The following is a 17200-nucleotide window of genomic DNA, read 5'->3' on the forward strand; positions in this document are numbered from 1 at the left end:
GGTACTTTTATGTGGTGCCCGGAAAAATGAGAAAACTGAAAAATGCGCAAACAGAAAATTGCGCAAATACAAACTAGTTATACTAATACTCTTTATTTTTGTCATATTTCATGGGAAAGAGTTTATTCTGCAACAATATAAGTAGTATATTAGGTCACTTTTGGACCGCAGGCGCAGGCGCAGGCGCACCCAGGATGCGCAAAGGATATATAGTAAAATACTCGGATGCGCAGGGAGATGCGCAGGCGCCGCAGGTACAACGACATATAGTAAAATACTCGGATGGGGAGGGGGACCGCAGGTACAACGAGATATAGTAAAATACTCCAGCCGCAGGCGCAGGCGCAGACCGCAGGTACAATGAGATATAGTAAAATACTCCGGATGGGGATGCGGATGGGGATGGGGATGGGGATGCGGATGGGGATGGGGAGGATGCGCAGGGATGCGGATGGGGAGTAGGTCAGTAGGTCAGTAGGTCACCGGTGGTGACCTTGTGACGTAATCACCGCAGGTGACCTAGTTACGTAATTTTAATGAGTTTTTAATTAGTTTGAATTTAATTTTTAAATTTTAATTAATTTTTGACCTAGTTACGTAATTTTAATGCGTTTTTTTAATGAGTTTTAATGAGTTTTTAAATTTTTAATTAATTTTTATTATCGAGTTACGTAATTTAATTACTTTGATTGTATTTTTATTTTGTTTAATTTGTTTGTTTACTTGTTGTTTAATTTAATTACTTTGTTTATATTGTGTAATTTTTATTAACGAGTTACGTAATTGGATTTTAATTTTTTAAATTTTTTTAAATTTTTAAATTTTTTAAAATTATTAATTTAATTTGATTATTTGTTTACTTTTTAATTATTTTTATTTTTTTTATTTTTAATTTTATTTTATTTTATAATTAGTTAAATTATTATTAACTAGTTACGTAATTTGATTTTAATTACTTTTGTTTATTTATTTATTTGATATATTTCTTTTCTTTGATGTATGGTATTTAAAATAAAAGACACTGTTTATTTGATTGTATGTATGTTTAATAGTAAACGGATAGGGGTGTTGGTGGATGAGAGGGGGAGTAATGATGGGGTTTGAGGGTAGGGGTGCGTTAGCGTGTACTTTGTGAATAACATCCATTAACCAACCGTGCAACATGTGTTACTTATCGATCTGCAATCCTTTTGTTTTTGTCAAACAACGGGCGAGCTAATATTGATCGCACCCACGGGGCCATCACACCTAATTAAATTTTTGTTATGCATCAGTGATTTTTCCCCACTCGGGTTGATAGGTCATGATGATTAACGACGTACATTAAGTGCCTCTCCACGTTAAGTGTAGCGACATCGGTAACTATTCGCTTATAGCGAGGTCAGCGAAAACCGATCGATTTGTCAGCTCCGTGAAGCCCTTAGGTAACAGCTGGTGCTGTAATTAGTCACGGCTCTCGGCTTTTTTCATTAGATTACAGCTGTCCATGAACTATGTTCACATATCGTACGCCCGGTCATTCTTTGATCAAATTAAAAATTTTTGTTTCCACATGTCCTACGAACCGTCCCTTGCTATGTATGAAAGATTAATGGTTGTAACTATTCGCTTATAGCGAGGGTCAACGAAAACAAAATATATTTAAGGGTCGGAATTTTAATTTTCTTTCAACCAACGTTAAATCAGGTTTTGAGACGAAACGAGGTCTCGGTAGGTTCGTGCTTTTTAATGGGCGACAGGGGCGACTTAGTGCGTTGGTACGTAAGGTATGCGGGGGTAGACATGTTTTTTACAAGTCTGGAAAAGTAATTAAGTTTTTTATGACCGTTCCGATTTTCTTTTGATCTGACCACCATTTGACCACCCTGAGCCAGATAAATTTAACAAATGTTCAATACATAGTCGCTTATAGTAACATGGGTGAGGGGTGTAAGCAGGCGGGTGACGGTGTGAACAGGTGGGTGAAGGGGGAAATATTAACAAATGTTCAATACATACTCGCTTATAGTAACATGGGTGAAGGGGTGTAAGCAGACGGGTGACGGTCTTATCAGGTGGGTGAAGGGTGAAAGGTGGGTGAAGGTGGAGAAGGTGGGTGAAGGGGGGGACACGAGTAGGAGTAAAGGATATATACTAAAAGACTCTACCACCTGAGTGAGGTGGGTGAGGAGGCGGATTTTAATTTTAATTTTTTATTTTATTTTTTCAGCATCTGTTAACTTTAAGGTTCTATAACTCTATATATTTAAATACATTTTTTTATTCAAACGAGTTTACTTTTCCTAATGTAAGTACAGGTAAAGAGGGATTTCCTATAGATCTGTAATGAAGTAGGCCTTGTTGACTATGACTGGTTGTCCAGGTGTTGACATGATACACTTTTTTGAGATACACGTACACACACACACACACACACACACACACACACACACACACACGCGCGCGCGCGAAATTCATACTAGGTCGGTAAAGGCGGAGAGAACTTATAGGTATACATTATCATGGCGACAACAAAAGCGACCCTTATTTTATTAACATGAAAGCGTGTTTTCCAAAAAGTGTCACCAGGCCGTTGCCATTTTCACAGCGGGGTTTATTTTAAGTGCACCTTGTGCACGTTTGTTTACATTTTAAAAGACGTATCGTGTGTCTTCCCCACATGTCTTCCCTAATAGAGAAACGAGAGGAAAGACAACTGTTCTAAAATTAGAACAGACTTGTTTACAGCCACGAGTATCATCCCTTGTGAAAAAAATTGCGCGTCAGAATCCTTAACTAAACAGTCAATTTCTTTAACAAGTTAAAAATAATTTAGGAAGACAAGGGTTAACAACATTAGACGCCACCATTTTTGTTTCATGTGACGACAAGGCACAATACACTTTTGTAGTTTATGTCTCAAGTAGAGGGGTGGGATATTTTTTCTTTGTAAGAGTCTTGTAAACAATGGGTAGAGGAGGCGATTACTAAGTAAGAGGGGAGAGAACGTGACTTGCATCGCGATATTTGAAAACATGGCGATGTTTAACCTCAAGCAGATTACCTTCCCATGTTCGCTTTAGTATTACAGTTTTCATCAAACTTCTTTTTGACTTGAACTTCTTTAATTTTTAAGAAAGTTTACTTATACATAAGACGTTATGTCTAATTACAATTTTTTATTTTCACCACTCAATGTATTTTCTTTTTCTATATCTTACATTGTCATCTTAATTTTTGATCACCTTAGTAAAAATTTGCTTAAGATTATAAACTTCGAGTTTTAAAAAACAACAACGTTATAGTACGTCGTGTCAAATGACACACCGTTTAAAATGTCTACATTTAAAGTTCACCAATATAATGACGTAAAAACTAAATATGATATGACGTTAGCATACATATCATACAATCTAATCACTCTAAAGTACAAATCAATAATTTTTATTGATTAGGGGCTGGGTGAGGTATTTTTATTCGGGTGCCCAGGGAAGGTTTGGAGTTGGCTTGGGGCACCGTTCAACTAGAGTCTGTGACGTTTTCACCGAGGCAGGGTTCGAAGCTAGACCATACATGTTTTGGAATTGTTAGGGGTCGAGCCTATAGTAGGGTCGGGGGAGTTTTGTTAACACAGAGGGATGTTTCGAAGTTAGTACATCCATGTTTTAGAATTGTTAGGTAGAGAGTTTATACGAGAGTCGTGGGAGTTTTCACCGAGGTTGGTTTTGAACTCGGACCATGGATGTTTAGGAGTTGGATGCGGCAGAGTTTACACTAGGGACGGAGGTGTTTTGGTTACACCGAGGGTGGTTTCGAAGGTCGTACATGCATCCTTGGAATTGTTAGGGGCCGTCTTCATACTAGGGTCGGTGAAGTTTTCACCGAGGTTGGTTTTGAACTCGGAACATGTGTGTTTTGGAATTGTTGGTAGCCGAGTTCATACTAGGGTCGGTGAAGGTTGGTTTTGAACTCGGAACATGCATGTTTTGGAATCGGTAGGTGTAGAGTCCATACTAGGGTCGGTGAAGTTTTCACCGAGGCAGGTTACAAAGTTGGGACATGCATGTTTAGGAATTGTTGGCAGTCGAGTTCATACTAGGGTCGGGAGTTTTGTTAACACTGAGGCAGGTTGCAAAGTTGGTACATGCATGTTTGGGAATTGTTGGTAGCCGAGTTCATACTAGTGTCGGTGAAGGTTGGTTTTGAACTCGGAACATGCATGTTTAGGAATTGTTGGTAGTCGAGTTCATACTAGTGTCGGTGAAGGTTGGTTTTGAACTCGGAACATGCGTGTTTTGGAATCGGTAGGTGTAGAGTCCATACTAGGGTCGGTGAAGTTTTCACCGAGGGTGGTTTCAAAGTTAGTACATGCATGTTTTGGAAGTGTTAGGGGCCGAGTCTATACTACGGTGGGATGGTTTTTGTTTTCACCGAGGCCGGTTTCAAAGTTGTTACAGGCATGTTTTGGAATCGATTGGTGTAGAGTTTAAACTAGTGTCGGGGGAGTTTGGGTTTCACCGAGGCGTGTTTCAAAGTTGGTACAGGGATGTTTTTGAAGTGATGAGGGAAGAGTTTAAACTAGCGTCGGGGGAGTTTGGGTTTCACCGAGGCGTGTTTCAAATCCATGTTTCGGAGTTGGTCGGGGTAGAGTTTACACTAGAGTGGGACGGTCTTTGTTTTCAACAAGACAGGTTTCAAAGTTGGTGCATGGGTGTTTGGTACAGGACTGTTTTGGAATCGGTGAGGCAAAGTTAAACTAGGGTCAGGGGAGTTTTCAACGAGGCTGGTTTCGAAATTCGGCCATGGGTGTTTCAGAGTTGGATGGGAACGTTGTCACTTGTAACATTAGTTGAATACAGATAAATGTTTGTCTGTTACTTTGTCTGTCCAAGTAATAGTGTGGGTAGAGGTACGGTCTGTTTATCTAGCGGGTGTTTAGGGACGGGGGCGAGGGCGGCAGACATAGGTGGCTAGGGTGCAAGAGATATTCAACGAGGAGTAGTGTCTACAAGTTACATAGACCAGTCTGTTGGAGTAGTGTCTAGGGGTTGTGATATTAGTTGAGTGTAGATAAATGTAAGATTGTCATACATCCTTTGTCTCTTAAATGGAATAGAATGGGTAGTGGTACGGTCTGTGTATCTATCGGTTGGTATTGAGGTTAGGGATGGGAGAAGGAGAAAGGGGTTGCGGACAAAGGGAAGGGGAAAGGCGAATAGTGATAAAAATACCTCACCCAGCCCCTTAATCAATAAAAATTATTGATTTGTACTTTAGAGTGATTAGATTGTATGATATGTATGCTAACGTCATATCATATTTAGTTTTTACGTCATTATATTGGTGAACTTTAAATGTAGACATTTTAAACGGTGTGTCATTTGACACGACGTACTATAACGTTGTTGTTTTTTAAAACTCGAAGTTTATAATCTTAAGCAAATTTTTACTAAGGTGATCAAAAATTAAGATGACAATGTAAGATATAGAAAAAGAAAATACATTGAGTGGTGAAAATAAAAAATTGTAATTAGACATAACGTCTTATGTATAAGTAAACTTTCTTAAAAATTAAAGAAGTTCAAGTCAAAAAGAAGTTTGATGAAAACTGTAATACTAAAGCGAACATGGGAAGGTAATCTGCTTGAGGTTAAACATCGCCATGTTTTCAAATATCGCGATGCAAGTCACGTTCTCTCCCCTCTTACTTAGTAATCGCCTCCTCTACCCATTGTTTACAAGACTCTTACAAAGAAAAAATATCCCACCCCTCTACTTGAGACATAAACTACAAAAGTGTATTGTGCCTTGTCGTCACATGAAACAATAAACCGGGAGTGATCTCCCCTAAACTTTCTCGAATATTCTTATATAAAATAACAGGGGATGGGAACTCGGGCTATAGACATGATTTTTAATCCATTTTAAATACTTAAAGTTTTAAAAATAGAATAAAATCTCGTAGACAAATTAATTGCACACCAAGTGAACGCCAAAGAAAAAAGCGCATAATGGTGCGCAATATTATTATTACTTTTAAAATTTACATTAGTTTTTTGAGAAATCGGAAGTAGCGTAAAGTACTACTTCCAGTCAACGGAAATGACTCAAAATTTGATAGAAGGTAGAGAATTAGATCTTTTACTTACATATGAAATTTCATTTATCTATCTGAAATAGTACTCAAGTTATAGGCTTTTGAAAAATTCAAAGTAGGAAAAGTACCACTTCCGGTTATCGGAAATCGCTCAAAAGTTGATACGGATCTACGATTTTGATAAAATACTTATATATGAAATTTCATCAACCTAGCTGTAACGGTTCTCAAGTTATCGTGTTTACACACGGACAGACAGACACACAGACACACAGACACACAGACAGACACACAGACATACGGACAAGATTGCAAAATTATGTTTTTCCGTATCAGTGAGGTGTGAAACGTCGAGATTTGTAAAAATCTCGATTTTTTTTTTTTGCACGATTACAAGACTTTCTCTATACTTCGTATATACGAGAAAGTAAAAATGGTGGCGTCTAATGTTGTTAACCCTTGTCTTCCTAAATTATTTTTAACTTGTTAAAGAAATTGACTGTTTAGTTAAGGATTCTGACGCGCAATTTTTTTCACAAGGGATGATACTCGTGGCTGTAAACAAGTCTGTTCTAATTTTAGAACAGTTGTCTTTCCTCTCGTTTCTCTATTAGGGAAGACATGTGGGGAAGACACACGATACGTCTTTTAAAATGTAAACAAACGTGCACAAGGTGCACTTAAAATAAACCCCGCTGTGAAAATGGCAACGGCCTGGTGACACTTTTTGGAAAACACGCTTTCATGTTAATAAAATAAGGGTCGCTTTTGTTGTCGCCATGATAATGTATACCTATAAGTTCTCTCCGCCTTTACCGACCTAGTATGAATTTCGCGCGCGCGCGTGTGTGTGTGTGTGTGTGTGTGTGTGTGTGTGTGTGTGTGTGTGTGTGTGTGTGTGTGTGTGTGTGTGTGTGTGTACGTGTATCTCAAAAAAGTGTATCATGTCAACACCTGGACAACCAGTCATAGTCAACAAGGCCTACTTCATTACAGATCTATAGGAAATCCCTCTTTACCTGTACTTACATTAGGAAAAGTAAACTCGTTTGAATAAAAAAATGTATTTAAATATATAGAGTTATAGAACCTTAAAGTTAACAGATGCTGAAAAAATAAAATAAAAAATTAAAATTAAAATCCGCCTCCTCACCCACCTCACTCAGGTGGTAGAGTCTTTTAGTATATATCCTTTACTCCTACTCGTGTTCCCCCCCTTCACCCACCTTCTCCACCTTCACCCACCTTTCACCCTTCACCCACCTGATAAGACCGTCACCCGTCTGCTTACACCCCTTCACCCATGTTACTATAAGCGAGTATGTATTGAACATTTGTTAATATTTCCCCCTTCACCCACCTGTTCACACCGTCACCCGCCTGCTTACACCCCTCACCCATGTTACTATAAGCGACTATGTATTGAACATTTGTTAAATTTATCTGGCTCAGGGTGGTCAAATGGTGGTCAGATCAAAAGAAAATCGGAACGGTCATAAAAAACTTAATTACTTTTCCAGACTTGTAAAAAACATGTCTACCCCCGCATACCTTACGTACCAACGCACTAAGTCGCCCCTGTCGCCCATTAAAAAGCACGAACCTACCGAGACCTCGTTTCGTCTCAAAACCTGATTTAACGTTGGTTGAAAGAAAATTAAAATTCCGACCCTTAAATATATTTTGTTTTCGTTGACCCTCGCTATAAGCGAATAGTTACAACCATTAATCTTTCATACATAGCAAGGGACGGTTCGTAGGACATGTGGAAACAAAAATTTTTAATTTGATCAAAGAATGACCGGGCGTACGATATGTGAACATAGTTCATGGACAGCTGTAATCTAATGAAAAAAGCCGAGAGCCGTGACTAATTACAGCACCAGCTGTTACCTAAGGGCTTCACGGAGCTGACAAATCGATCGGTTTTCGCTGACCTCGCTATAAGCGAATAGTTACCGATGTCGCTACACTTAACGTGGAGAGGCACTTAATGTACGTCGTTAATCATCATGACCTATCAACCCGAGTGGGGAAAAATCACTGATGCATAACAAAAATTTAATTAGGTGTGATGGCCCCGTGGGTGCGATCAATATTAGCTCGCCCGTTGTTTGACAAAAACAAAAGGATTGCAGATCGATAAGTAACACATGTTGCACGGTTGGTTAATGGATGTTATTCACAAAGTACACGCTAACGCACCCCTACCCTCAAACCCCATCATTACTCCCCCTCTCATCCACCAACACCCCTATCCGTTTACTATTAAACATACATACAATCAAATAAACAGTGTCTTTTATTTTAAATACCATACATCAAAGAAAAGAAATATATCAAATAAATAAATAAACAAAAGTAATTAAAATCAAATTACGTAACTAGTTAATAATAATTTAACTAATTATAAAATAAAATAAAATTAAAAATTAAAAAAATAAAAATAATTAAAAAGTAAACAAATAATCAAATTAAATTAATAATTTTAAAAAATTTAAAAATTTAAAAAAATTTAAAAAATTAAAATCCAATTACGTAACTCGTTAATAAAAATTACACAATATAAACAAAGTAATTAAATTAAACAACAAGTAAACAAACAAATTAAACAAAATAAAAATACAATCAAAGTAATTAAATTACGTAACTCGATAATAAAAATTAATTAAAAATTTAAAAACTCATTAAAACTCATTAAAAAAACGCATTAAAATTACGTAACTAGGTCAAAAATTAATTAAAATTTAAAAATTAAATTCAAACTAATTAAAAACTCATTAAAATTACGTAACTAGGTCACCTGCGGTGATTACGTCACAAGGTCACCACCGGTGACCTACTGACCTACTGACCTACTCCCCATCCGCATCCCTGCGCATCCTCCCCATCCCCATCCGCATCCCCATCCCCATCCCCATCCGCATCCCCATCCGGAGTATTTTACTATATCTCATTGTACCTGCGGTCTGCGCCTGCGCCTGCGGCTGGAGTATTTTACTATATCTCGTTGTACCTGCGGTCCCCCTCCCCATCCGAGTATTTTACTATATGTCGTTGTACCTGCGGCGCCTGCGCATCTCCCTGCGCATCCGAGTATTTTACTATATATCCTTTGCGCATCCTGGGTGCGCCTGCGCCTGCGGTCCAAAAGTGACCTAATATACTACTAATATACATGTGGTCATTCTTTGTTATTTTCTATAAATGCTCAATTTAAGAAAATAAAAATGCCCTTGCGCACTTATTGTGCGCAGTTTTCAGTTGCGCAGTTATTTGTTGCGCATCCACCCCTGCCCTAACTTTGGCCATAATCCCAGCCATAAATTTCAAAGTGATTCTTGTATAGAAATGACCACTTCCCTATACAAAATGTGAAGTTTGAATAGAAGACAATTTTGTTATAAACAAAATGTTCCCAAAAATGCCCTAAATTCATAAACTCAACGTAATTTTTCCAATAAAAGCCCAAATTTATATACACAACATCATATTTCCGCCAAAGCCCAAATTTCTGTACCAAGATTGAATTTCCTAAAAAAGCCCAAATTTAAATTCACATCATATTCCCGCAAAATCCCAAATTTCTGTATCAAGATTCAATTTCCTACAAAAGCCCAAATTTATATACACAACACTCAAAAGCTCTAATTTTCTATAACCCGCATTAATTTTCCACAAAAGCCTACATATATTTACCCAGCATGACTTTTCCAAAAACGCACACATTCCTATACCAGGTGAAAAGTCTACCAAACACCTAAATTTCTATACCCGGATACTCTTCCCACAAAGCACTATATTTACATAACCAGTTGAAATATCCAACAAAATCCCAAATTTCTATACCTAGACTGAATTTCCCACAAAAGCCCACATTTATGTGCACATCTGAAATTTCTAAAAAAAAGCCCAAATTTCTATACCCAGATTGAACTTTCCACAAAAAGACACATTTATACAACCAGCTGAAATTACTAACAAAAGCCGAAAATGTGTAAGTCTATTTCCAGCAATAATTTCCCACAAACACCCTAATTTTCTATAACCAGCATGAATTTTCCACATTTATTTATTTACCCAAATTGCATTCCCCGCAAAAGATGATGTCACAAAAACACGGTCCCAACAATAAAAAGCCACACTCACCTTAAGCACCATATGCACCGAGAACGCCAGCGACCAAGTGTGCACAGCGAGGAAAAGATAATGCAGCGCTGCTGTTGAAATTTTGCACATGATCTGTAGGCATCAACGGTGGAATTTTAACAAGGGCAATACAAGTAACACATTTTTCATTTTTTTTTAACATTTTTGTTTACGCCAGGCCTAGTAATATCTTCTCTGTTTAATGAAGTACTCAGCAGATGTAACTTTCAGTTTCCATGTAAATAATAAAAGGCTACAACTACACTTGATTGTAAGGGCGTGGTCTAGTTGTCGTGAGCTAGACAACTAACCCGAGAGTCTCGAGTTCGAATATGGTTTCGAATCAGTGGAACGACCCTGAGTCCAGGGTACCTAACTTAGTTGGGGAAACAAAGGCGGCTTGGCATAGTGCTGACCACTCTATCCCTTTATACGCCGAGGCCTCTGAAGCAGATGAACTCTACTTCATCTGCTCCATGTGTCTTGGGCACGAACGGGAAATGATGATGCTAAAACAGGTGAATCAATATCAAGACTTATTTACATAGTTTCAAACAAAGTGGTTTACAAAGTGGTTTACAATGTTCTCATAAGGGGATAAATAATCTCAGCAAAAAAAAATTAAAAACCTACTGTTTCCAAATACAATAATCGTAATTGTAATGATTATTATAATATACGTTGAGGTGGTTACAAAAACCTTTACCTTCTGAGGAAATGCATTTTCTGCTCCTGCAAAGGCCAGTTGTGCTCCAATGAGTGCTATACACATGTTACATACAGATAGGAGCGAGTCACTCCGTACCCTGAGGAATCATGGGTAAAACGAGGTGCTTATTAATAGTTAATTAATTATTTACATTATACGCGGTATAAAGCATTGTATCCGGGTATCCGGCGAGGGTAAATATAAAGGTATTGTTTTTTTTAATGAAGCAAAAATTAAATGAAATAGCTTAAAAACAGTTTTGAAACTGTCATCCGGAAGGATCAGGGTTTATTTCAAAATACATCACTCCGGGGAATGGGTCTTAAAACTTGCGGGGGTGGGGGGGATTGAAAGTAATGAAAATCCCGGGCGTGCTGACACTAATTATAAATTTTCTATATATATTATAACTTCTTTTTTCTATTTCTTCAGGGGGATGATTGATTCAACCCCCACCCCACTGAGAGATGGGGTGGGGGAGATGAATAAAAATAAAAATAAATACTGGGAGGGATTAAAATGCGTCAACATCTGCCACCCATAGCCACAGCTATGGGTTTATAGGGGTGGGTATGTATTGGTCGACTCACATGATGGCATCAGAGCTTGTCATTAAACTATAACTTTACTTACACTGAGGGGAACCAACAAGTCTCTTGGTGCCTTAGATTAGAGAGAATAAGAGAGAATAGCAGGGGGGGGGGCGTGGTTGGGGCAAACCGAAAAGTCCCGAGTTCGAGCCTTGGGCAGATGAGGCTTGATGGCTAGGGACAGCAACCCATCTAGGAGAGAAAACTCCAAAAGCAAATAATTGCTGCCTTGTAGTTTCTTTTTTGATGGACTAATGCTCTAGAAGCAAATTCAAAAAAAAAAGACAGGCTGAAATCGGAGACAGCGGTTAATTTTAGCGCATAGCAGGATGTCACGCAATACTAAATAGGTTAGAGGATTTTGTCCAATATTACAATTAAGGATTAAGAAGTATAAGAATAGTACAATTGAAGAGGGTTTAAAAAATTGTTAATTCTATTTTGTATTATTTTTAAACTATTAGAAATGTTGTGATTGGAGCTGAACAAAACTGATGTAGTTTGCAGTTCTATAAATATCTCTCATAATACCCGTTGAAAATGTCCAAAAACTTACGGTACATAGCAGATGAGAAAAACAGAGAGCAGCGCCCCAACAATCGACAGCCCGATACCAACTAATGTGATCCGTACCAGGATGTACTCTGTAATGGCTGGGAACTGTGAGACATATATATATATATATATATATATATATATATATATATATATATATATATATATATATATATATATATATATATATATATATATATATATATATATATATATATATATAAAGATATGTATATATGGTATATATATATATATATAATATATAGGCCTATATAAACTGTTTATTGTATATAATATAGAGGCCTTAATATGTATATATATATATATATATATATATATAAAATAACATATATATGTATGTGTGTATATATATATATACATATATACATATATATATATATATATATATATATATATATATATATATATATATATATATATAACCAAAACACAAAAACATATTTTTTATAGTCGGCTTCTTCACTATTTTATTCTGTAAGTTAATTTACAGTCTGACCCCCCCCCCCCCCCCCCCACCCCCTCCAACACCCTCAGTGTGGCCCATCCCTCATCCCATATCCCAACCACCCATTCTTACTTTAGATTTAAAAATAACATTAATGTCGACATTAGACAGGCTTTGGCACATTCTTTATTTAGATGTATATAATCGTATGTTACAATTCTACAGTATCTTAGTTTTCCACTCACCTCGACCACCTGTGTGTGCATCAAAAATCCGTAATTTGCCAGATCTGAATCGTTCGCCCATGGCTGAAATAAAAAAGACCAAGTTCGTCGTAAATAGACGTCAAGGACTGTATTCCCTCAAAGAGGATTTCACTAATTCAAGATTAATGCTAATTCGAGTCACCATTTACGAAAAATTGTAACATTTACTGCCTAAACATCGTTGTATCCAGTTAAAATAATAAAAAATTCATTAAAAAACGTTTTAATAACAAGCTTTTATATACTAATGCACTAAAAAGTAGAAAATAAATTATACACTACTATTTAAATTACTATAAAGAAAAGCGTGGGTCACTTTAGTACTTTAGTACCTATTGGATACCTTTACTAATATTTGAGAAGAGACCCACGCTTTTCTTTATAGTAAATAAATTATACACTACTATTTAAATTACTACAGAGAGTAACATTTTTAAACCAAAGTGTTCTAATTACTTTTTTTTTAAAGTCATTTTAACAATACTTGCCATTTTGTTGAAGAATAATATGGAGTTATACAAAAAGGAATAAAGAAAAAGATACAAATATCCAATAGTTTTGCGTTAGCTTGTTCCCCTAAAATTACATTAGTTACGTTCATTTGTCCCATAGGGCATACTCTTATATACTTGGTATTGTAATCCGATTGTAAGCTCCTCTGCGATTGGTCAATACCAGCTGTGTTAAGGCGGATAAAGGGAAGGGAGAACGTGATATGTTTGTGAAGGGGACGGGGAGGAGGGTGATGTATCATTGAGGCGTCATTGAAATGACAGTGTAGGCCAGGTATTTTTTGTGCTTGCACGTGTGACGTAACATGCGGCCGCGTGAGTCAACGTTCGTGACGTAACATCCGCTTGTTTGGCGTGATTTCGCGAAGTCTTTAAAAAGCTGGTAAAAACAAGAGTACACGTAGCGCTTAAAACAGTAGTTCTCAATATGTATAAAGTGTACCACTCGCACATATTTTTGGAGGATGTGGGGGGAGGGGATCCAAGTTAATTTTTTTTCTCGAGTAAAAGGGTCATCCATCAATGATGACGCGCTTATTTTGACGATTGTTACCTCCCCCTCCCATACGTCACATCGTCATACATACATAAGCCAGACCCCACCCCTTTACCATAAACTGACGTCACACCTCAGACTACATCCCCCTCAAAATTTCATATGAATTTGTTTTAAACATGGGGTTTTTTTTTCTAAAATTTTGACTGAGCTCGGTTAACATAGAGTATTTTGAAATCAATTTCAATTTATGAAAACTGTTGACTAAAACGCGAACTAAACACTTATCCCACGTCGTCACAAAATTACGGACCCCCTCACCTTCCCCTACGAATGTGACGTCATTTTTGGAATACCCCCAAACCAGGCAGACAGCAAAGAAACGTGGATATGTTGGACTAAGCTAATCCCTTAAGAATTTCAAGTAACCGGTTGTTTTCTTTTTAATTGGAAGATACTTTAAAGCTGTTTCGAATTATCAAAAAGCGCTGGTGAAAATCAGCGTTTCTTCCAGATTTTTTCTCCGTGTAGAGGGGGGGGGGGGGGCACTTGAAATTTTCGGGGAGGGGGCGGAATAAAATTTTAGGGGGGGGGGGGGGGCGGACACTATTAAAAATATATAATTTATATTTAAATTCCATTTCGTTCGATGGGGGGGGGGTGCTCTTGGAAGAAACACTGGTGAAAATGCCTCGTGCCTATCTTCAATAGAGGAACTCGTCTTAGCAGTCACCCCCGGCTTCCGGCAGCTGTAGTCTTGCTTTACTTCCCTTTAAGGATTCGCTGCCAATGCTCGAGCTACTGTTGTTCCGTATGTTAAATTTTACAAACGAAATTTCTGCTTAAAGTCGACCGAAATCCGTGGTTGCACAGTCACAATAAGGGTTTCTTTCAGGCATCTTTGCCGCCAACCCAACCCCACCTGTCGTAAGAAATAGAACGTATAAATAATAAACCGGGAGTGATCTCCCTAAACTTTCTCGAATATTCTTATATAAAATAACAGGGGATGGGAACTCGGGCTATAGACATGATTTTTTAATCCATTTTAAATACTTAAAGTTTTAAAAATAGAATAAAATCTCGTAGACAAATTAATTGCACACCAAGTGAACGCCAAATAAAAAAGTGCATAATAGTGCGCAATATTATTAGCACTTAAAAAATTTACATTTGTTTTTTGAGAAATCGAAAGTAGAGTAAATTACTACTTCCGGTCAACGGAAATTACTCAAAATTTAACTGAAGGTAGAGAATTAGATCTTTTACTTACATGTGAAATTTCATTTATCTATCTGAAATAGTACTCAAGTTATAGGCTTTTGAAAAATTCAAAGTAGGAAAAGTACCACTTCCGGTTATCGGAAATCGCTCAAAAGTTGATACGGATCTACGATTTTGATAATATACTTATATAAGAAATTTCATCAACCTAGCTGTAACGGTACTCAAGTTATCGTGTTTACACACGGACACACACACACACACACACACACAGGCAGACACACAGACATACGGACAAGATTGCAAAATTATGTTTTTCCGTATCAGTGAGGTGTAAAACGTCGAGATTTGTAAAAATCTCGATTTTTTTTGCACGATTACAAGACTTTCTCTATACTTCGTATATACGAGAAAGTAAAAATGTATATTGTGCATTGTTTCTCTCAGACTTTATTTCTCATATGGTTCTTACGATATAGTTTCAAATTTGTATCAGAACTCATCTCTTAAATGATACTTTTTTTTTTAAATGCCCTTTATTTTATTTTATTTTTTTTTAATATCTCCTTTCAGTAAGTTAAGTTTCTTTATTTTTTTTTAGTATAGTCATTTATTTATTCGGAAACTGACCACAATAAATATCCTGTACAAATATATATAGTAGTTCATGCCTAAATATTTTGTATTCTGTCAATCTGTGACACAAAAATAGATCCCAAAAATTGTTTTCATTGTAAAAAAATTTTAATCAGCTGTTTGTGGCCATCATGAGCATGCTCTTGGTTGACTACTGTTCAACTTTCTCTTCTTTAACACCATCAGCAAAGAAATACACAAAGGGTATTTCATCTGTTTCACCAGCTGGGGCTTCCCATCTGACTAAGGCAATGCTTCCATCAGGATTACTAGAAGATCCTGTGAAAAACTCGTAGTCGAAATTTGCACAAACTATCTTGAATGTGTTTTGAATTTCTTTCCGCCATGCGTCAACATCACATTTAGCATCATTCTCCTTCTTGTTCTCTTCTATACGTTTGACAAAATCCTTAAAATATGCTTGGAATTCTTTCTTTGATCCAACAGATCTAGGCATAAGCCTGTTATCTAGCACAACATCAATGCTAGATGTGGAGTTTTCAGTTAAGTTTCATTTGAAATGTAAAACCACTGTACAATCCCTATTCATTATTTTACATTTATTTAAATTATATTTTTATAAAAAAATAGCTTTATATATAAATACAGTTCTTTTATTAAAGAACACTTAACTTAATTAAACAACCGAGGTGACTCTTGGGGATTGAAACGAATTAATTGCATTTCAATTCATTTTAATGAAGAAAATATCTCTGAGATACGAATGAATTGACATACGAGCAAAGCTTAAAGAACGTATCTCGAAGTATCACTATAAACTTTATTCTCTCCCTTGGTTCTAAACTAATTGATTTTCATTTTTACTTTCTCGTTTATACGATTAGTATAGAGCAGGGGTTCCCAACCCTGTGCCCGCGGGCGCCATGGCGCCCGCTGAACGATTCTTATGTGCCCGCCTCTCACTATTCGACAGAGACAGAATTTTTTTCATAAACATTTTAAAATATGATTTATTTTTATTCATTTGTTACAGTTTTAATTTTAAATACGCTCCTAATTATGAAGCTCTGGCCAATGAAATGCAATGCCAAAGATCACATTGACTTTATTATATTTTTTAATTAATATGCTTTCTTTGTATTTATGTGTTTTGTTAACTTTCTTTACGTTTTGTAAATACATTTCTCTGTGTGTATGCAATTTGAAAAAAATGCCAAATAATTTTATTATTTTGAAACATTTTTGTTTATTATTTATTAATACATTATGGCTATAAGAAAATAAGAAAATAAATTATGGGAAAATGACAAGTTATGGAAGGAGAGTTTTGTCGATTTAAAATAGGTGGTGCCCGCCACCCTACCGATATTTTAGAATGTGCTCTAGAGTAAAAAAAAAAGGTTGGGAACCCCTGGTATAGAGAAAGCCTCTCTGAGTCGGAAAAACATAGTTTTGCAATCTTGTCCGTATGTCTGTGTGTGTGTATGTGTGTGTGTGTGTCTGTAAACACGATAACTTGAGTACCGTTACAGCTAGGTTGATGAAATTTTATATATAAGT

General features: G+C 36.6%; 2 protein-coding genes across 2 annotated transcripts in view; both read right to left on the reverse strand.

Moving 5' to 3' along the window:
* Positions 1-13400, reverse strand: part of LOC131956012 (adhesion G protein-coupled receptor L3-like) — a 31222-nt gene extending 17822 nt beyond the window's left edge. The window contains exons 1-5 of the mRNA XM_059320346.1: positions 13300-13400; positions 12791-12853; positions 12081-12184; positions 10932-11031; positions 10226-10318 (exon numbers count right to left, since the gene is read on the reverse strand). Of these exons, the coding sequence (XP_059176329.1) occupies positions 10226-10318; positions 10932-11031; positions 12081-12184; positions 12791-12853; positions 13300-13302 (363 nt within the window). The 5' untranslated portion in view covers positions 13303-13400. The remainder of the gene's footprint in view (positions 1-10225; positions 10319-10931; positions 11032-12080; positions 12185-12790; positions 12854-13299) is intronic.
* A 2407-nt stretch (positions 13401-15807) lies between these two features.
* On the reverse strand, positions 15808-16136 carry LOC131956020 (translationally-controlled tumor protein homolog). The gene has a single exon (XM_059320365.1). The coding sequence runs from the start codon at positions 16134-16136 to the stop codon at positions 15831-15833; it is 306 nt and encodes a 101-aa protein (XP_059176348.1). The 3' UTR covers positions 15808-15830.
* Between the last annotated feature and the right edge of the window lie 1064 nt (positions 16137-17200).

The sequence above is a fragment of the Physella acuta genome, unplaced genomic scaffold (assembly GCF_028476545.2).
Source record: "Physella acuta isolate Inbredline_101_S28 unplaced genomic scaffold, ASM2847654v3 ptg001122l, whole genome shotgun sequence".
Taxonomy (NCBI): Eukaryota; Metazoa; Mollusca; class Gastropoda; family Physidae; genus Physella; species Physella acuta.